The following is a 22,297-nucleotide window of genomic DNA, read 5'->3' as shown; positions in this document are numbered from 1 at the left end:
GGGTCCAAAGTCCAATGAGCACCTTTAGGCTTTACAGGGGTGCTTACAATTTAGCACCCCCCAAAATGTCAGGACAGTAAACACACCCCACAAATGACCCCATTTTGGAAAGTAGAAACTTCAAGGTATTCAGAGAGGGGCATGGTGAGTCCGTGGCAGATTTCTTTTTTTTTGTCGCAAGTTAGCAGAAATGGAAACTTTTTTTTTTTTTTTTTTTTGTCACAAAGTGTCATTTTCCGCTTACTTGTGACAAAAAATAATATCTTCTATGAACTCACTATGCCTCTCAGTGAATACTTTGGGATGTCTTCTTTCCAAAATGGGGTCATTTGGGGGGTATTTATACTATCCTGGAATTCTAGCCCCTCATGTAACATGACAGGGGGTCAGAAAAGTCATAGATGCTTGAAAATGGGAAAATTCACTTTTTGCACCATAGTTTGTAAACGCTATAACTTTTACCCAAACCAATAAATATACACTGAATGGGTTTTTTTTTTATCAAAAACATGTTTGTCCACATTTTTCGCGCTGCATGTATACAGAAATTTTACTTTATTTGAAAAATGTCAGCACAGAAAGTTAAAAAAATATTTTTTTTGCCAAAATTCATGTCTTTTTTGATGAATATAATAAAAAGTAAAAATCGCAGGAGCAATCAAATAGCACCAAAAGAAAGCTTTATTAGTGACAAGAAAAGGAGCCAAAATTCATTTAGGTGGTAGGTTGTATGAGCGAGCAATAAACCGTGAAAGCTGCAGTGGTCTGAATGGAAAAAAAGTGCCTGGTCCTTAAGGGGTAGAAAGACTGTGGTCCTCAAGTGGTTAAAGCAGGTGGGTCAAGAAGCTAAAACCCAGAGGACCACCGATGTGGCCCCAGACATTGTCAAGGAGCCACATATGATATTTTGGGCTGACCACACTGAATACAGGCTCTTGTGGACCTTCTGGATTGTGGACACCATCATTTGTTTGTTTATTTATCTCCCTCAATAGACCAATAGAGCCGTGGCTCGTTCTAGCTGCAGGAAGAGAGAGGGAGCAGCCTGCTGTACAGAATGGGAGGGGGGGGGGACCAGCTCCTGTGAAACTGTGCTGAATGTACTTTACATTTCTGTGCTTCAAAAAGGTAAAGCTTTTAGGCCACTTTCACACAAGGATGTTTTTATTGCTTTGCATTACAGAAGGGTAACGCAAAAGCAATGAAAACCTATAGGGAATTTAGATCGGATACGGTGCGATGCGCCGGAAGCATCTGATCTGACGCGACGGCAACAGTGCATAATCGGTGAACACAGACCAGGGCCGGATTTACCATAAGGCACTGTAGGCACGTGTCTACAGATACCTGATGATGGCTCACTCCCCACTGGATCAGTTGAAAAGGGCGCCTGAGCTGCCTGTATTAAAAGGGCGCTCCATAGGCACCAATGTTATTTCTGCAAATATGAGCTACAAGGTGCTGAAAAGGGTGCCCGAGTTACAACATAGGCTACAGTAGGGCGCCCCTTTGTAGCCTATATTTTATTCGGCTACTTTCAGCTACAGTAGGGCGCCCCTTTGTAGCCCATATTTTTTATTCAGCTACAAGGTTTTCGGCTCCAAGGTTTTTGATTCTGCTACAAAAAGGCACTCTTTTATAGTCAAGATTTTGATTTGAGGTTGAGGGGGGGGTTAGGTTTAGGCATCACAAGCTGGGGGTCTTAGGGTTAGACACCACTAGCGGGGTTTAGGGTTAGGCACCACCAGGGGGGGACATAGGGTTAGGCACCACCATTGGAGTCTTAGGGTTAGGCACCACCAGGGGAGTCTTAGTGTTAAGCACCACCTGGGGGGTCCTAGGGTTAGGCACCACCAGGAGAGTTTTAGGGTTAGGCACCACCAGGAGAGTTTTAGGGTTAGGCACCACCAGGAGAGTTTTAGGGTTAGGCACCACCTGGGGGGTCTTAGGGTTAGACACCATCTGGGGGGTCTTAGTGTTAGGCACCACCAGGGGGGGTTAGGGTTAGGGGAGGGTTTTGTGTGAGAGTAGGGAGTTAGGTAAGTTAGGTCATAGTAATCATTTTTCTCAGCTATATCTAGAGCCCTTTTATAGCCCAACAAATTTTTGCCTATAACAGCATCCTTTTTATAAACTAAAACTAGCTTTTTCGGCTACACCAGGTGCCTTTTGTAGCCCTAATTTGGCATAAATGGCCTACACCGCGCGCTCTTTGTAGCCAAATTTGGCATATGGGCTTCCTCATGGGCGCTTTTTGTAGCCAAATTTAACATCAGGTGCCCTTTTTTCCAGGCGTCCTTTTCAAATGGATGCCTCTCCTCCCCTAGCGCCTTCCTCCCATCTTCCCCATGCAGGGTGCTGATGAGATTGTAAATGAGCTCTCGGCATTCCACTGACAAGTTCTCCCTTCCATCAGGGGAACTACTAGCTACTTAGTATTAGGTAGCAAGAGGTACCCTCAATATTAAGGGGCACCTGTAGCTACCTATGACAGGCAAGGGAAGTAAGGGAGAGGTAAAAGCTGGGCCAGCCAGCACACTTGCAGTGTGGTTCGGTGGGGGTTTGTAGGGTCATGGAGGGCGAAGTCTAAGGTGCCGGGACATCTGTGCCTATAGGCTCCTTAGAGGTAAATCCGGTCCTGGTGGCACCCAGAAGTTATGTAAGTCAGTGGTGCTGCAGATAGTATAAACTGCTTCATGTTTGCCTTGCACATGCGCGGAAGCATATTTTGTTAATACACTTCCGTGCAATCCTTATTTCGGCCGCAGGAAGTGACCGATAGAGAGCCTCACTTATGGTTTGGCTGGCAGCCAGAGGTGAGCTTGCCGCACATTGCCATGGTAATCTCCGAAGCCTATTTGTAATGTTGCAGTGTGATGCAATCCTCCGATCGCACCACATCTATAATGCTGGTTACTAGTGTGAAATCATCCTCAATTAAAAAAAAATAAAAATCTGCATATGCTTTTTTATGATTAAATGATGAATGATTGCTAAACTATAGACTTCTTTAAATTACCATAGTCCACTCCAACGAGACAGGCCCTCTCTAATCGTACGGCGTCATTCACCTCCTCTAGGCTTTGTTGCATGTAACAGGTTGCTGCATAATAACAGAGAAAATACATTTAGGGTCACTTGGCCAGATTTATCAGAACATTACCGACAGTTTTTTCTTCTTAAACCGTTCTAACAAACAGAGGAACTGTTCTGCATGACAATAAGATTCTTAAATCCTGCTCAATAGTGGCAGTTTAGTGTGAATTTCTAGAACTGCACTACAGTTAAGAAAAGTGCAATTCCATTCCTAAACTGCTGCAGATTAAGAAGTGCTTATTAGCAGCTCTACAGATAGTGCAGCAGTGCAGGCTAGACATGATTTGTGAAGTGCTCCTCCCCCCCTGCTGCCAGGTGTCCTGTGAAGCTGTTCTGTGATTAACCCTTACAGTGCTGAGCATTAATGCAACACAGCAGATGTATCGGTTACCTCAGGCACAGCAATTCCCCTCACACACTGCACTGTCTGAGAAACCTTACTAACTACAGTTTACAACAGTTTTAGAAGGAAACTGCACTATCTAGTGATTACTTAAAGGGACTCCGAGCAGTGCCTGTGGGTATGCCTTTAAGCATACCCACAACTAATTAATTATATCCTCACACCTACCGGTGTTTGTAATTATATCCCCCTGGGTTCCTTGCATTTCATTGCACTGAATGGAGCTGACAACACTGGGGAAAGTGTCATCCTGCATAATACAATGCTGAATAAGGAATCCAAGATGGTGGCCGCGAAAATAGCGAAAACTAAAAGGCGTAGGGTGGCGGTTCATATATCAATGGAAAGAGGAGAAAGAGAGCTTTAAAATGGTATGCATATTTCCATAGTTACGGCACTGCTCGGAGCCCCTTTAAGATGTCTGAAACAGATTTCTAAAAAACTTTTGTCTCAGCCACTCTTGAGAAATGTCCCCCACAGAATCTTAGTCAAGGCAAAAAGAACTTCAGCCCAAAATATATGTTTCGGTGATGTGGAAGTGAAATGTGGGTTCCCGGGGTGTGGCAGGAGGTTTGTGGGAGAAGGAAAAGGGAGTGTGATCATTGACAAAGTAACTGGGTGGTAAGGTCATGAGATCTTGAAGTTGAAGACGCTATTGGTTGAGTATAGGGGGGGTTTGGGGAGTTGCGGTACGCTGTAAAGATAGTTGGGGGTAAGGGGGGAGTATGTAAACACAGTGGTGTTGATTGGAAGGGAGAAGATTCCCCCCATGAGGTGAGTATAGTGGTAAGTTTAAAAAGTGGGGGTACACAGTGATTTTAGTAGTCAGAGGGGGACAGTTAAAAAAATAGGCTGTCCCACAACAATCGTTTGTGATTGGTGTAGATGACATCTTTTTTTTTATCACAATTTAGATTTTTGTGATTCATGAATGTATATCAGATTTTTACAGATACACATTTTTGCAAACATTGAGAAGTTACTTTTCTTCTTTTTCTTTGTCCAACAATGGATTGTGACACGGAGTTGGAACCTGAGATGGGCTTCCAATCAATTCTGAGGAGGAAGCTACTCAGAATTGAAATGCTAATGAATCGCTGATTAATCCGCTGTGACCGCGGGGGATGGGGGGGGGGGTAACTTTCCCAGAATTCTGAGCGATAGTCTGCGCTCCATTACACATCATAGGAGAACTGTGAGCCACGTTACATGACTCACTACCGTGCTTTAGCTGCGGTCACAGCTGATTAATTAGCGATTCATTCGCATTTCCATTCCAAGCAGCTTGCTACTCAGAATTGATCGGAAGCCCATCTCTGGTTAGAACCTTCTTTTAGGATTTTTGTAGCTTTCCTGGGTGTCTATCCTAGTAAATTTTGCTCACTTTCTATACTTTATTTCCTGCCCCCAGGACTACCACTTTTCATAATGAAGCCTCAAAGCTCAATGGAATTCTCTGAGAAAGAAATGTAGGAAAATCTGTTATGGGGACAGAGACCGCAATAAAAAACTAAAATTTAGGAATCCTGCTTACTAAGCTATGAGTTGTAATGAGTATCAGTATATTGGAATCTTCACTTGTAGTGGAGTTTTAACACTATTTATAGTCTTTCTGGCACATTTTACCTTCAGCACAACGGCACACCTCGCCCTGGCAGATCCTGCCCAGAAGTTTGCTGTCCTCCTCAGCATGGTAGAATTTGGTGCAGCGATTTTCTGTTTAGAGATAGGAAATAAAAGACATTCAACACAGATTAAAATTTAACAAAGCAAAGAAAGTCCCCAACCCACCCATTCCCCGGCTCTTTTCACTGTCTTTGTTGCCCATGGTGATGATCATTCCAAGTGACAGTCTGATGCCCGTACAGGAAACCTGACTCCTCTGCACCTGATTCAAGGAAAATATCATGAACCATCTTGGATAATTCCGATGATAGTGATTTAATTTTGCAAGAGCCGAGGGTCTTCTGCTGCTCCCCATCCCTCTCACTAAATATAACACAGTTCATCCTGCTCATCTGAGAGCTGAGAGGACCTCTGTATAAGGACCATCGTGCAGCCTGAAGATAATCATGACCAACTGTTATCTCAAATCACTTACGAAGACGCAGTCAGAATAAGCAAGTATTTATTTTCTTTCAATTCTTTATTTAACACTGTAGAAGAAAGAACATAAGAATATTTCACTACTGGAATAATAATGGTGGGGGCTGGAAAAAGTAACAAAGGATGCTGGAAATTGCCAAATTCCAAATCTGACAAAATGTCAACATTTTTCAGGCTGGGTGCACACTTGTCAGTGCGTGAAAGGTCACGTTTTCGGTCATGTGTATTTTTGCATTTGAAGTGTGTTTTTTTGTGCGTTTGCGTTTTTTCCTCATATGCGTTTTTCTTGTGTTTTGTGTGCGTTTAAACGCATTTGGGTTTTCCATGCGTTTTATGCAAATCACTAGGAGGATAACAGGAAGCAGAAATACATCAGAAAACATTTTTTTTTTAAATGCATATAAAAACGTTTCTGCTAAGTGTGTTTCCAGCCTCAGGAAAATGTTAATTTTGTGAATTGTCAGTTTGAATTGCAAAAATTTACGTTTTTGTGAATATATTTTCGAATGAACCATAAGATCTATTACGGTTGGTGCGGATTTGCAAAATTAGGTTCACAATTTGTTACAATTTAATTTCAAATTTTCACATTTATGGAAAGAATTTTCAGATTTTCGCTTAGAATTTTCCTACTCATGTTCAGTAAACATTTTCACAATTTATGTGAAAAACCAATCATGTGATACATAAATAGCATCTCACATAACGTTAGAAATAAGCGTGTAGAAATTCTATTTATTTAAAAATTGATTTTTTTTTTTTAAATTCTGATTTTCTGAAAGTCAGAATTCCGAATTCAGCAAAATCTGTTTGTTCATCCCTATCTGTGTTTTCCCAAAAATAACAATAACATTTCTATAGTGCTTTTCTCCCATAGGACTCAAAGCGCTTAGGCTCTCTCAGATTCAGTAATTGGTAGTAGGATGAAGTATTCACACAACAAAAGTTATATTTCTGCAAATGCCAAACTGAACAGGTGGGTTTTCATCCTGGATTTAAACACGTCCAGGGATGGAGCTGTCCTGATCTGTTGAGGTAAGGAGTTCCAAAACGTAGGGGCAGCATGACAGAAGGCTCTGGGACCAAAAGTTTCCAGGTGGACTCTAGGTATGACTAGATTATTAGAACCTGTGGATCTGAGATTGCAGGGATTGCTACGTAGCTGTTACATTTCTTTCATGTGTCCAGAGCCCAGATTATGTAGTGATTTAAATGTCAGTAGGCCGATCTTGAATAGGACTCTCTATTTTATAGGTAGCCAGTGAAGTGAGTGCAAGACTGGGTGTTATCTTATGTGGCAGTGACAGAGTTGGTTGGTTAACAGTCTGGCACTGGCAGCAGTATTCTGTATCAGCTGTAGGCGGTGCAAGTCCTTTTTTTGAAAAGGCTGGTGTAGAGAGCATTACAGTAGTCCAGTGGGGATGTAATGAAGGCATGAACAGAATATGTCCTGTTCCTAACCCACAGCACTGTTCCTTTGTACTGTGCTTATTTGGGGGGGGGGGGGGGGGGCAGGGTAGTAACAAATTGGTCTGAGGGGTTGAAGTGATAGGAATTCATGACTACTGAGAATAGATTCCTTTTTCTCCCAAAGATTTTATTCAAAGTTTTTTCCTTTTCTGTATTTGCTGCTCTTGGCTGACCGCCTGATGCAAACTGTGACATAAATGTGATGAAATGTTCCCATCGTCACATATCAAAAATGTCCTACTTAAAGCGGACCTAAACTCTTGCACAGGAGATAGGAAAACGCAGAGAAGTCCACCCTGTGTGTATTTATAGAGAACAGCCTGTCTAATACTTCCATCTCTGCAAGTAATCACAAGTGTAATTTGAGCTGTCAGCTCTGTGCTGGGGGTGTGCCGAGTTATGTGCTAATACGTAAACACAGGAGGTTAACTTTTTCTGTGCTCCCATGAAACCAGGAAGTACACATTGCAGATTTATTGCAGGTGTTCTGTAAGTTGTAACAAGTAAATGTTTTTATTTAAAGGTTACTATGCTGTTGCTTATCTTTTACAAACGAGAGGAAGTTCTGGGTTTAGGTCCGCTTTAATGTATCAGTAACGAGATCTGATCATCAGTTCTTACCCGGCGAATAGTAGTCATGTACTGTGACAGATCCAGGTTGGATGAGACCCACATTGAAATACTGATGCATGTTGAACTTCACACATTCATCCTCACTGTGAGATATCTAAATATGCAATGAAATATGAGTTAATGAAATATGAGTTAATAAAATATGAGTTAGAGTCTAGAGAAGCAAGAAAACATCAGTCCATTAATACAGTGAATCCTGGAACACTCCATAAACTAAACAGGGTCAGCTCACCAAAAACGGGTAGATCTGTAAATGCGTTGTGATGAATCAGCTGCAGTACTCTAGCCTTGGGATTTCTCCTCCTTCTACACTTTATTATTATTATTTATTGTATTTGTAAAGCACCAACATATTACGCAGCGCTGGACATTCATTTAGGTTACAGACAATATTTAGGGGTGACAAACAGCAATATGACAATACAGGAATACAAGAAAACCAGATCACACAGCACGGTATGAGTACAAGGTAATGCTTAGTCAGTCACTGGATGGAGCATGGAGATTAGGCAAGTTAGGTTCACTCAGATGCATAGCATGGGTTCACAGTAATGGAGGTGCATGATCAGGTAGGACACAAAAGGAGGAGGAACCTGCCCAAAGGCTTACAATCTACAGAGAGAGGTAGGGACACGAGAGGTAGGGGACCAGAGTTCAGCTGTGGGTTTAGAGCAATTGCGGTGGTAGGCCAGAGTGAAAAGGTGAGTTTTGAGGGCCTTCTTGAAGGTGTTGAAGGATGGGGCTGCCCTAATGGGTGGAGGTAGGGAGTCCCATAGTGTTGGAGCGGCTCTTGAGAATCATCATGTGTCATGGGTCTTTAATTCCCATGTCTAGATGTGTCATGGAGTCTTACCCTATACTGTTCGTGACAGATACCAGTCTGAAGATCTTTTATCTTGAGTTACCACAGTCTCTCCATTTACCAGGAGTAGAAGCAGTAGAGTGTTGTACCGTGTTAGCCATGAGTAAAAGCAAGAAGTTTTGAATCAGGATGATACCATTTATTGGCTAACTTAGAGATGGATAAACAGTGAGCTTTCGACTTATAAAAAGCCTTCGTCGGACTGGTTCCTGACCAGAACTGAAAAACACAGCTTATATACACTGACATACAGGGGAGAAACATTCTTTAGCAAACATAAATGTAATTAGATGCCTTAACTGTTACTGAGGAGGCTTTCCCAGGCATCCTGGGTAAATTGATAAGATCAATAGAATCCTCAACATGACATAAAGCAGACTCTGGTGATGGGGAGACATCGTAAATTCCATGAGGTCCTACTCAGTTCTGCCTCTGATGTATTCCAATCTGAACACCTCTAATCAGAGTTATAGAATTTCCATGTGCCATAGGATCCCCTGCCCTCTTCTGTTTCAATGGACTGCTATTTGAAGATCTCTCCTATATCAGTACCACCAGTATCTCCATGTGCCATTGAGATCCTACTATAATCTGTCTCTTGTGGCCTCCAGGTTCCAAATAATTCCTGAAGAGTACAAGCAGGATTTCTTCCTGCCATTCATTGCTACTTGACTATCTCCATATGCCATGGGAACATGTTTTATTATAGTTCTGGTGGATTCCAGACTCAGGATCTCCGAGCAAGTAGAATTTTCATATGTCATGGGTAGGAATGGTAAATAAGATACAAATAGTTGATGATGAATTATTAAATATTGTTATGCAAATTCAAGCAGTTCAAAAATGTCTTCATCCAACTGGGGCATGTTTACATGTGTAAATGTGCATTAACTTGCAATTATTTAAATCGTATTGGCCATCCCTAGTCATGGGTTCCTACTCAACTCTAGGTGGTATTTGATTCAACTATTTCCTGTCTTTTGCAGACTCCAATTGTAAGGACTCTACTGTTAACAGAAGTATTTCCAAATGTCATAATTTTATAGTTTGTTCCGGAACAGTTTGCCATGGTGTCAACTACCGTACTTTCATTCACCTTAATGAGAAAAAGATCAGAATTTGCAAGTGAAATTGAGGATCCCCCAGGGATGGTCGTAGTCAGCCAACTTCTCTACGCTGGAAATACGCGTAGTTTTACGCAATTACGCTTCGCCAAACTACGCCTTTGAAAACAAATATTAGCTTCATATACATTTCGTAGAATACGCGTTAAAATACGCAATTATGCGTAGTGCGAAGCGTAGTGTATGCGGATACTTATGCCCGTATGCAGAAAATTGTACGTATTAATTTCTTTATAAATGCATATACTGGGAACCCTTCTATGCGTACATTCCCCTTTCCAATGCATAAATTTGTATGCATACAATCGCATGCGGAAAATTAGCCGCGAGTAACGCATTCGTAGTTCACTACGCAATACCCATGTTAACTACGCATAGTGGGCGTAAGCTATGCGTAGCGGTACTTCGCTACGCGTAAATTCGTAAGCGTAGGTTTGAAACTTCGCCTATGAACTACGATGCGTAGATGCGAACTACGATGCGTAAATTCGCACTGGCGTAGTTTCTGCTCATCCCTGGGATCCCCTACATTTCTAAATTGAATCAGAACCTCACCTGTTTTTTTTTAAAGAGACTATGTAATAAAAAAAAAAGTTCCCCTGGTAGGGGACTCATCTTGAGAGGGGGAACCCTCTGGATCCTATCAAGGCTTCCCCCGTCCTCCTGTGTCCCACGGTGGTGTTGCTGCAGCCCATTGAATGCACAGCCGACAATTTGTCAGGCTGTGCAATATTTACCTTTCCCTGTTCCAGCGGGGGCGCTGTTGCGGCTCTCTGCTCGGAAATAGGTGGAAATAGACAATCTCAGTTGGGCCTCCTCTACTGCGCAGACACAGGAGACTTGCGCCTGTGCAGTAGAGCGGACCCAGCTGTGATTGGCTATTTCCACCTATTTCTGAGCCGAGAGCCGCTACTACATCTGCGCTCGAGCCGGGATTGTAAATATTTACATGCCTGCCGCTCGGGGAACTCTATTGCTGCTGCCGCAGGACGGAGGAGGACAGGAAAGCCTCGATAGAATCCAGAGGCTTCCCCCTCTGATCTTCTTTAAGTATTCAGTTACTGTATATTCTGGTGTATAAGACTACTTTTTAACCCTTGAAAATCTTCTGCAAAGTCAGGGGTCGTCTTATACACCGGGTGTCATTGATGCTCGGGTGATACACCCTATCCTGTTACCACCTCTCAGATCTCGCTGCTGAGGACTGTAGTGAAGCGGCGCAGGCGCACATGTGTGAGATCTGAGAGGCAGAGAAGGAGGTGAATAGGATACAAGGGCGGGCCAGACAGGTGAAAGAGGCGTGTCTTGTGGCACAGCACGATTTATTCTTCCATACTGCTCTGATAAACAGGGAGACCAGGAGAGCTGACCAGGGAGAGGGAGAGCTGACCAATGCAACCAGTTAATCGCCTATATACTGGGTACCAAATACAGTACAGCACCAGTATATGATTTTTATTTTTATTTTTATTTGGTGTGCGTTGGGAGAGGGGTAGTCTTATACAGCGAGTATATCCCAAACTCTACATTTTAACTGGGAAAGTTGGGGGGTCGTCTTATACGTCCAGTCGTCTAATACACCGGAATATACGGTATTTTCGATTAAAAGGTCACACACGCAAAAAAAAAAGTGATATATATATATATATATATATACTAGCTGATTGCCCAGCGTTGCCCTTGGAATGTATTTGGCTGGTGTTGGCTCCGCCTAATTTTTCTAACCCTAACACACAATTACTCACTGACCACGTTTGTGAGCTTTGCGGTCTTTGGTATCAATAATCTGCATTGAAATGAAACAAATCTGATTGGGTGTGAGTGGCTCCACCCCCTTTTCTGAATTTGAACCCCAGTCACCCAATAACCAACTGTACCAGGTTTGAGGCCTGTGCCATTAACAGTTCAAGAATGGTACCAATTAAATATTCCCCTTGAAAAGCAACAGGTGAAGTTTGATTCACTTTTGTAGGCTCCACCCACTTTTCTGAATATTAATCCCAGTCACCCAGTGACCAACTGTGCAAAGTTTAAAGACCCTGCCATTAACAGAATGGCTGCAGTTTACATTTTCCCAGTGAAATTTGTATTTGTCTCCACCCACTGATGACCCGGCGTTGCCCGGGTATGTATTTGACTGGTGTTGGCTCCGCCCACTGTCTAACCCTAACACACAAACACTCAATGACCAAGTTTGTGAGCTTTGGGGTCCTTGGCATCAATAATTTGTATATTCCCATAGAAATTAAACAAATCAGATAGGCTGTTTGTGGCTTCATCCCTCTCCAGCATTTGAACCCCAGTCACCCAATGACCAACTGTAGCAGGTTTGAGGCATCTGCTATTAACAGTGTAAAAATGGCAGCAATTTAAATATTCCACTTGAAAATCAACAGGTGAATTTTGATTGGCTATTATAGGCTCCACCCACTTCCCTAAATATTAATCTCAGTCACTCAGTGACCATCTGGGAACCCTGAAATAAACAGTGTAAGAAGGGCTGCAGTTTACACTTTCCCAGTGAAATTTGTTTTTGGCTCCGCCCACTTTTTGTAACTTGGACACAAAGTCACTATTTAATGCCCAAGTTTGTGAGTTTTTGTGTTTTTGGGTCCTTGGCATCAATAATTTGTATTTTCCCACGAAATGAAACAAATCTGATTCACTGTTTGTGGCTCTGTCCCCTTTTCTGAATTTGAACCTCAGTGACCCAATGAACAACTGTACCAGGTTTGAGGCTTGTGCCATTAACAGTGCAAGAATGGCAGCAATTATAATATTCTCCTTGAAAAGTGACGTGATTTTTGATTGGCATTTTTAGGCTCCACCCACTTTTCTGAATATTAATCCCAGTCACCCTGTAACCAGCTATGCTAAGATTGAGAACCCTGCCATTAACAGTGAAGAAGGGCTGCAGTTTACAATTTCCCAGAAAAATCTGTTTTGAACTCCACCCACTTTTTGTAACCTTGACACACCATGACTACTCAATGACCAAGTTTGTGAGCTTTTGGGTTCCCGGCATCAAAATTGTGCTAATGGAAGCAGTTTATCCAGCAAAGAAATCTGGCTGTTTTTGGCTCTGCCTCTTTACTGAATTTGAACCCCAAACACTTAACGACCGACTGTAGCAGGTTTGAGGCCTCTGCTATTAACAGTGTGAGAATGGCTGCAGTTTCAATATTCCCCTTGAAAATCAATAAGTGAATTTTGATTGGCTCTTGTAGGCTCCACCTACTTTTCCGAATATTAATCCTAGTCTCCCAGTGACCAACTGTGTGAAGCTTGAGAACCCTGCCATTAACAGTATAAGAAAAGCTGCAGTTTACATTTCCCCATGTAAAAAGTTAGTTGTTTTTGGCTCTGCCCACTGTTTCTAATCTTGTCATACAGTCACTTAATGACCAAGTTTATGAGCTTTGGGGTCTTTGGCATCAATAAGTTGCATTTTACCTTTGAAATTAAACAAATCTAATTGGCTGTTTTTGGCCCGCTCCCTTCAGAATTTGAACTCCAGTCTCCCAGTGACTGACTGTAGCAGATGTTAGGCCTCTGCCATTAAGAGTGCATGAATGGCAGCAATGTAAATATTCCCCTTGAAAATCAAAAGGTGAATTTTGATTGGCTGCTGTAGGCTCCACCCACTTTTCTGAATATTAGTCCCAGTCACCCAGTGGCCAACTGTGTCACGTTTGAGAACCCTGCCAATAACAGAATGGCTGAAATCAATCTAACAAATCTAATTGTCTGTTTGTGGCTCCACCCCTTTAGTGAATTTGGACCCCAGTCACCCAATGACTGACTGTGTCAGGTTTGAGGCCTCTGCCACTAACAGTGTAAGAATGGTAGCAATGTGAATATTCCCCTTTGAAAATCAATAGGTACATTTTGATTGGCTGTTGTAGGCTCCACCCACATTTCTGAATATTCATCCCAGTCACCCAGTGGCCAATTGTGTAAAAGTTTGGGAACCCTACAATGTAAAAAAATGAAGTTGTTGGCACCGCCCACTTTTTCTAACCTTGACATACAGTCACTCAATTATCAAGTTTATCAGCTTTGGGGTCCTTGGTATCAATACTTTGTATATTCCCATTGAAAAATGAACTAATCTGGCTGTTTGTGGCTCCGCCCCCTTCCTGAATTTTGACCCTAGTCACCCAGTGACCAACTGTACCAGGTTTGAGGCATCTGCTTTTACCAGTATAAGAGAATGGTAGCAGATGAGATATTCCCTTTGAAAATCAAAAGGTGAATTTTTATTGGCTGTTGTAGGCTCCACCCACCTTCCAAAATCTTTATCTGTCACCCAATGACCAACTGTGCAAAGTTTGAGAACCCTGCCATTAACGGTGTAAGAATGGCTGCAGTTTATATTTTCCCAGTAAAAGTTGTTTTGGCTCCGCCCACTTTTTGTAACCTTGACACACAGTCACTCAATGACCAAGTTTGTGAGCTTTCAGGTTCCTGGAATCAAAAATGTGTGAATGGAAGCAGTTTATCCACCAAGGAAATCTGATTGGCTGTATGTGGCCACGCCCCTTTAGTGAATTTTGACCCCAGTCACCCAATGACCCACTGTAGCAAGTTTGAAGCCTCTGCCATTAACAGAGTAAGAATAGCAGCAGTTTAAATATTCCCCTTGAAAATCAATAGGTGAATTTTGATTGGCTGTTCTAGGCTCCACCCATTTTCTTGAATCTTAATTGCATTCGCCCAGTGACCAAGTGTGGCAAGTTTGAGAACCCTGTGATTAACAGTCTAAGAATGGCTGCAGTTTACATTTTCCCATTTAAAATGAACGGCTGAAATTTGATTGGCTGTTTTATGCTCCGCCCACTTTTCATGGATTTGTAACCTTGGTCACCAAGTGACCAACTGTGCCAAGTGTGGGGACTCTGGCTTGATTACTGTGAGAATGGCAGGCTTTTACATTTTTTCCATTGACTTGAATGGGTGGAATCTGATTTGCTGTTTGTAGCTCCGCCCAGGTGTGCAGGGGGGCCGCGAGACCCCCAGAACATATCATCCCAGGTAGTAAGGGATCTGTGTACCAAGTTTCGTTCAAATCGGTCAAGCCGTTTTTGCGTGATCGCGGCACATACACACATACATATACACACACACACACACATACATCCGATTTTATATATATAGATATATATAAATAATAAATATATTTTCTTACCTTGTCAAAGTAGAGAACAAGTGTGCTCTTGTCAAATGTTCCTTTGTTGATCTCAAAATCAGAGATATATTTGTCCTTTCCTTGTTTAAGCTGCAGAAATGATGGGATATTTTTTGTAAAATGCAACAATCAAAATAATAATACATTTTTATAACAGTAATTGAAGGAAACATGAGGTGAAGATAAACTGATGAGATAAACAATTGTATCTATCCTCCTCCTCCTAAAAATTACCTTTTTTTTGGTACCCCACAGTTTTATTTTATATTTAAATCTACTTTTTACGTTTTTACGAGTCCATTGTCTCCTTCTCAATGACACATTAATTGAAGTATGCCAGAGCTAAAATCTATGAACTGTTAGCCTGTTCTATCTCTTCCCTGCTTTCAGGAGGCATTTTCTGCTAGGAAAGTGTTTTATGGCTGTAATTCCTTATCAGTAAGGGTCACGCTATAGTCCGACCCAGTCCCAACCTAGACAGAAACTGTCACTTGCATATTTGATGTATAATTCTTTCAGGCAGATTAAAAAAAAGGAATTATTATTAGTGCACTTGGCACTGTACATACACATGTCTATCTCATCATGTCACATATCACTTCAGGTGTCCTTGAAGGACTAGGAATGAGTGCTTGGATTTTAAGTTATTTGGAATTCTGATTTTCACTGATTTTTTTGCTGACTTTTCTGATATATGAAATTTCAACTGTGTGATGCTTTAAACAATTTTTTTTTTCACACAAGTAGTGGAAAATGTGTACAGAGCCAAGGGACATGAAAGTGAAAATTCTAAGTGAAAAAGCAGAATGTCTAAGCAAAATTCTAACCTATTCTGAGCATATATTCACAAATTCACACTAATCATAAGTAATCTTATGTTAGTGCCAAGATACATATGTACAGTATGTACCTGTATATGGCCTTTATTTTTCACTTTTATATCTGAAATAATGTCATATTAATGATGTTTAAATAAAGAGATTTTTTTACTCATGTGTGGTGACAGCCACATCGGATTGTTCATGGACTGGTCTCTGGTACTGGGTCCATGGGTTTGGACACACCTTATTTCCATTTTGCACCGGTGCTCCTTCACTGTATATATATATATACACTCGAGTATAAGTCTAGAAATTTAGGTCTGACTCATTTCATAAAAGTATAGGGGTCGACTTATACACGAGTCACATGCAACAATGAGCGCACTGAGTAATGTGTGTACTATTAATAGTGACATTCCCATTTGCAGCAATTTATCCAGCGGTAAGGGACACTTTCTTAATAAAAGGAAATGCCAAGAAAGCACAGGTCTGAAAGTCCTGGTCACAACAATTAAGAAAGAAGGGGGGGGGGGGCAAGAGTACGGGGCTGCTGGAAAGGAGAGTAAATAATTGCTGAACTTGGGGCCTGGAGGAATGATTGGCTGCACTTAAAGAGAAACCGTGACCAAGAGTTGAACTTCATCCCAATCAGTAGCCGATACCCCCTTTCACATGAGAAATCTATTCCTTTTCACAAACGGATCATCAGGCAGCTCTGTATGGCTGATATTGTGGTGAAACCCCTCCCACAAGAAACTCTGAGGACCATGGTACTCCTGGCAGTTTCCTGTCTGTGAACCTTGTTGCATTGTGGGAAATAGCTGTTTACAGCTGTTTCCAACTGCCAAAACAGCAAGCAGCAGCTACATCACCTGCCAGCAGAAAAAATTTTACCATGTGATAAATGGCAGAATGTAAATAAGGGATTTAAAAGATTTTACAATGGGCAAACAGTGACTAAATCTTGAAAACCTAAAGTAATCCTGACTCATTTGGCTAGCTCCTACTAACAGATTTCAGTTGAAATCTGATTAGATATCTAAAGGCACAAGGTGATAGGAAAGGAGGTAAACCACTCACATCAGGGAACTATTGATAATTTACCTGATCCGCTACAAACAGTGTATGCCAAGATTTAATTACATGAATCTGGTATAATAACAATTATACATTTTGATTAAATGGCCACAAGCTTCCAGTGAGCCACTGATATTGGATAATTTGACTTCCTGGTCAAAGGCCTTACCTTGTTCAGGTCATTAATGTCTGCTGCAAAGCCAGTCATCATCGATACCATAACCAAGGCCATGCCAGAGTCCTGAGATTTTAGATGTCTGCAAGGCAAAGTAACTTGACTTAAAGAGAAACCGTAACCAAGAATTGAACTTCATCCCAATCAGTAGCTGATACCCCCTTTCCCATGAGACAGCTTTTCTTTTTATCAAACGGATCAAAGGGGCTCTGCATGACTGATGTTGTGGTGAAACCCCTCCAACAGTGTGTCACAGCACTGAGGTACTGACATTACACTGTGGGAGCCTTGTTGCATTTCGGGAAATAACAGCTGTTTCCAACTGCCAAAAATGCAATCAGCATCTCCTTCCAGTGACATCACCTGCCAGCAGTAAAAATGTCACTATGTGGTAAATGTCAGGATGTAAATCAGGGATAGGAAAGATGTTACAATGAGCAAACACTGACTAAATCATTCATACATAATTATTGTAAAAATGAAGCACTTTTTTATTACATCATTTTCACTGGAGTTCCTCTTTAACTGTGTGATTTATTGACTTTACAGCACACATGTCAAACTCTGGCCCATGGGCCAAATCTGGCCCTCAGAGCCATTAAACTTGGCCCTCAAGTGGCTTCCCCGTTTTGCATTATGTTTGGCCCTCTCTAGACCACCAGGGAAGCTATATTAGAGGTGAAGCATTAGAACACCAGGGGAGCCATATGGGGGAGGGGGGGTTAAAGCAGTAAATATTAGGGAGCGGTATAGGGGAGGGTGGGGGCCTCTAGACACCAGGAAACTGTATAGGGGAGGGAGGAACACTAGACACCAGGGAATTTTATAGGGGTTTGATGGGGGCCGTTAGACAACTGGGAGCAAAGAGGCCAGTAAACATTGAGGTTGGCCCGCGACTAGGTTCCAGTGTACAGTTTCGGCCCACTTTGTATTTGAGTTTGACACCCCTGCTTTACAGTATATAACTTCAGTAACTATAAAACAAATAAAATTGCTTGTTTTTACAAAATTAATTTGCAAATTAGTCAATGTTTACCCATTGCAAAATCTTTCCTTATCCCAATTTACATTCTTAAAGCGGAATAAAACCCAGCATTTCTTCTTTGCTCTAAAAAAAATATTTACAGCATATTATATACAACCAGCATTTTTGTTTTACTGGACCAGCATTCAAAGGGTTACAGACAGGGCTGGTGTAACGATTGCGGGTTTCTATTCCCGTGGTCAGCGCACAAGATGCGCGCTGACACAGCGGAAATCCTCCACAAGCGTATAATTAGATAGTACACTGGTTAGGTGCAATGCACCGGTAGAGGGCAATTCCCACCAGCAGATGGAGCTGTGGAGCTGTGGAGTGCAGACGAGCACAGCCTCTGCATGGCCACAGATGCCAGATGGGAATTGTACAGATAAGGCAAAGTAGGGCACGATAGCCCTCTAAGAGAGAGAGCACAGAGACAGACTAAATGTGTGTTCCCCAATCTAGTCGCCACCCAGCGACAGTGAACACACATCCGCAGAAACAAAAGCGGGAACGCAATCGCAAGAGATGCTATTGCCAGAAGTGACAGAAGGCAGAACAGAGCAGAGTACGAGATTAGCAAAGGCACAGCAAACAACAATGAGAAGATAAAGAAAATAACAAACGCTAGCTAAACGCGAACACCGCACTCATTCGCAACAGCGAACGCGTTTCATCACGATCACCGCGCGTTAGGTGCCCAGTGATAAGCGTGCCACCCTAACTGACCAATGACACACAAACACGAAACAGAGAACGCGAACGCTTGCTAAACGGTTTTCTCACCGAGCCTACAGCAAGCGTTCGTATCAGACAAGACAGACAGACAGACAGGTGGGGCTGCCAGTAGCAACCGCTGCTCTGGCTAGCACCCCTAAGGCAAAGATACAGAAGGAGGCACTGCCACTACCACTAGGGCAAGTGCAATCCAGACAGATAAACAGAAGGGGCTACCAGTAGCAACCGCTACTCTGGTTAACACCCCAAAGGCAGAGATACAGAAGGAGGCACTGCCACTACCATTAGGGCTAATGCAATCCAGACAGATGGAGCAGCCAGTAGCAACCGCAGCTCTGGCCCACACTCCCAGACAGACAGAACGATTCCCTGTCGACCGCCGCTGGCGACAAGGCAATCGAGACACAGAAGGAAGCACCGCCACTACAATTAGGGCTAATGCAATCCAGACAGATAAACAGAAGGGGCTACCAGTAGTAACCGCTGCTCTGGTTAGCACCCCCAGACAGACAGAACGATTTCCTGTCGACCGCCGCTGGCGACAGGACAATCGCAACAGAAAGACAGTACAGGCAAAACAGATAATACAATCCGACTGCACTAGAGGGAATGCCTAGTACAGTCCCAAGAATTACTCTAAGAAAATCTTTAACAAACAGACAGGGCTGTCACTGTAGGAGTGTTTAGCAGTAGCAAACCATTCAAATGACCAGCAAAGGATTCTGGGAGAACATGGTATTTATACTGCCAGCCTTTAGAGGAGGCAGCTAGACAATCTGCAAACAAATATATGCAAATTCCTCAGCAGCAGAGCAGGTCTGAAACTTGCAAAGCAAAAACAGGTCTCTCTTTTCCAGAGACCTGCAGCCCTCAGACTTAAGGAATGGTCAAACAGCTGTCTGCCCGTGCAGCCAGCTGAGCGGATCATTACAGCTGGAAAGTTCAGTGATCTAAATGTGGACGCATCCGAAGTGTAGATTATGTTATCTTGTGTTTACTTAAAGCGGACCCAAACCAAAAATTTTATTAATTCAAACTATTTAGTTGCACGATTCTGACACATACAAAGATAAATAAACACTCCTTCAAGCCTATGAGCATTTCAGTGCATGCTTTTCACCCTTCTGTTTTCATAACTAGGGTTATACAGGTGGCAGCCATTAGCAATTCCTCCTTTGCCGTATACCTCCTACTCCAACAGTCTGCCGGATTCTGTCCTGGCAATATGAAAGGAAGGGAGGGGTTCCTCCAATAAATGGAAAAAATATTTTATACTAGCTGATAACCCGGCGTTGCCCGGGTATGTAATTGGCTGGTGTTGGCTCTGACCCCTTTTTCTAACCCTAACACACAAATACTCAGCGACCAATGAAACAAATCTGATTGGCTGTTTGCAGCTCCACCCCTTTTCTGAATTTGAACCCCAGTCAGCCAATGACCGACTGTAGCACCTTTGAAGCCTCTGCCATTAACCGTGTAAGAATGGCAGCAGTTTAAATATTCCCCTTTAAAATTAATAGGTGAATTTTTATTGGCTGTTGTAGGTTCCACCAACTTTTCTGAATATTAATCCCATTCACCCAGTGACTAACTGTGCAATGTTTGAGAATCCTGCCATTAACAGTGTAAAATGGCTGCAGTTTACATTTTCCCAGTGAAATTTGTATTTGTCTATGCCTACTTTTTGTAACCTTGACGCACAGTCACTCAATGACCAAGTTTATAAACTTTCAGGTTCCTGGCATCAAAATTGTGTGAATGGAAGCAGTTTATCAAACAAAGAAATCTGATTGGCTGTTTGTGGCTCAGCCCCAGAATGGCAGCAGTTTAAATATTCCCCTTGAAAATCAATAGGTGAATTTTAATCATTAATCCCAGTCACCCAGTGGCCAACTGTGTCAAGTTAAAAAACCCTGCCATTAACAGTGTAACAGTGGCTGCAGTTTACATTTTCTCATGTAAAAAGTTAGTTGTTTTTGGCTCCGCCCACTGTTTCTAACCTTGATATACAGTCACTCAATGACCAAGTTTATGAGCTTTGGGGTCCTTTGCATCAATAATTTGCATTTTACCACTGAAATTAAAAAAATCTGGCTGTTTATGGCCCTGCCCCTTTTCAGAATTTGAATCCCAATCACCCAATGACTGATTGTCTTAGATTTGAGGCCTCTGCCATTAACAGTGTAAGAATGGCAGCAAAGTAAATATCACTCTTGAAAATCAATAGGTGGACTTTGTTTGGCTGTGGTAAGCTCCACCCACTTTCCTGAATAAAAATCCCAGTGACCAACTGTGTGAAGTCTGAGAACCCTGCCATTAACAGAGTAAGAATGGCTGCAGTTTATCTTTTCCCATGTAAAAAAATGTAGCTGTTGGCTCCACCCACTTTTTCTAACCTTGACATACAGTCACTCACTGACCAAGTTTGTGATGTTTCACTGAAATGAAACAAATCTAATTGGCTGTTTGTGGCCCCGCCCCCTTTTCAAAATGTGAACAGCAGTCACCCAGTGACCCACTGTACCAGGTTTGAGGCCTTTGCTATTACTGTAAGAGTGTAAGAATGGCAGCAATGTAAATATTCCCCTTGAAAATCAATAGGTGAATTATGATTGGCTGTTGTAGGCTCCACCCACTTTTCTGAATATGAATCCCAGTCACCCAGTGGCCAACTGTGTCAAGTTTGAGAACCCTGGCATTAACAGTGTAAGAATGGCTGCAGTTTATATTTTTCCATGTACAAAATTTAGTTGTTTTTGGCTCCTCACACTCTTTTTTTACCTTGACATACAGTCACTCAATGACCAAGTTTATGAGCTTTGGGGTCCTTGATATCAATCATTTGTATATTCCCAAAGAAATAAAACAAATCTAATGGTCTCTTTGTGGCTCCACCCCCTTCCAGAATTTGAACCGCAGTCACCCAGTGACTGACTGTATTAAGTTTGAGGCATCTGCCATTAACCGTGTAAAAATGGCAGCAAATTAAATATTCCCCTTGAAAATCAATATGATGAATTTTGATTGGCTGTTGTAGGCTCCACCCACTCCCCTGAATATTAATCTCAGTCACCCCGTGACTAACTGTGCAAAGTGTGAGAACCCTGCCATTAACAGTGTAAGAATGGCTGCAGTTTAAATTTTTCCAGCGAAATTTATTTTTGGTTCCGCCCACTTTTTGTCACCTTGACACACAGTCACTCAATGACCAAGTTTGTGAGCTTTCAGGTTGCTGGCATAAAAAATGTGTGAATGGAAGCAGTTTATCCACCAAAGAAATCTGATTGGCTGTTTGTAGTTCTGCCCCTTGAATTGATTGAATTGATTGAACCCCAGTCACCCACTGACCAACTGTGGCAAGTTTGAAAACTGTGCAATTAACAGTGTAAGAATGGCAGCAGTTTAAATATTCCCCTTGAAAATTAATAGGTGAATTTTGGTTGGCTGTTGTAGGCTCCACCCACTTTCCTAAATATTAATTCCAGTCACTCAGAGACCAACTGTGGCAAGTTTGAAAACCCTGCGATTAACAGTGTAAGAATGGTTACAGTTTACATTTTCCCATTAAAAATGAATGGCTGAA

General features: G+C 42.2%; 1 protein-coding gene across 1 annotated transcript in view; it reads right to left on the bottom strand.

Moving 5' to 3' along the window:
- The window catches only part of LOC137562606 (A.superbus venom factor 1-like), a 335,432-nt gene that overhangs the window by 17,425 nt on the left and 295,710 nt on the right, over positions 1-22,297 (bottom strand). The window contains exons 33-37 of the mRNA XM_068274110.1: positions 16,950-17,037; positions 14,883-14,972; positions 7,697-7,802; positions 5,126-5,215; positions 3,020-3,103 (exon numbers count right to left, since the gene is read on the bottom strand). Coding sequence (XP_068130211.1) covers positions 3,020-3,103; positions 5,126-5,215; positions 7,697-7,802; positions 14,883-14,972; positions 16,950-17,037 — 458 coding nt within the window. The remainder of the gene's footprint in view (positions 1-3,019; positions 3,104-5,125; positions 5,216-7,696; positions 7,803-14,882; positions 14,973-16,949; positions 17,038-22,297) is intronic.

This window comes from Hyperolius riggenbachi, chromosome 3 (genome assembly GCF_040937935.1).
Source record: "Hyperolius riggenbachi isolate aHypRig1 chromosome 3, aHypRig1.pri, whole genome shotgun sequence".
Taxonomy (NCBI): Eukaryota; Metazoa; Chordata; class Amphibia; order Anura; family Hyperoliidae; genus Hyperolius; species Hyperolius riggenbachi.
The sequence above is the reverse complement of the archived record's forward strand: the minus strand, read 5'-3'. Positions and strand labels throughout refer to the sequence as shown.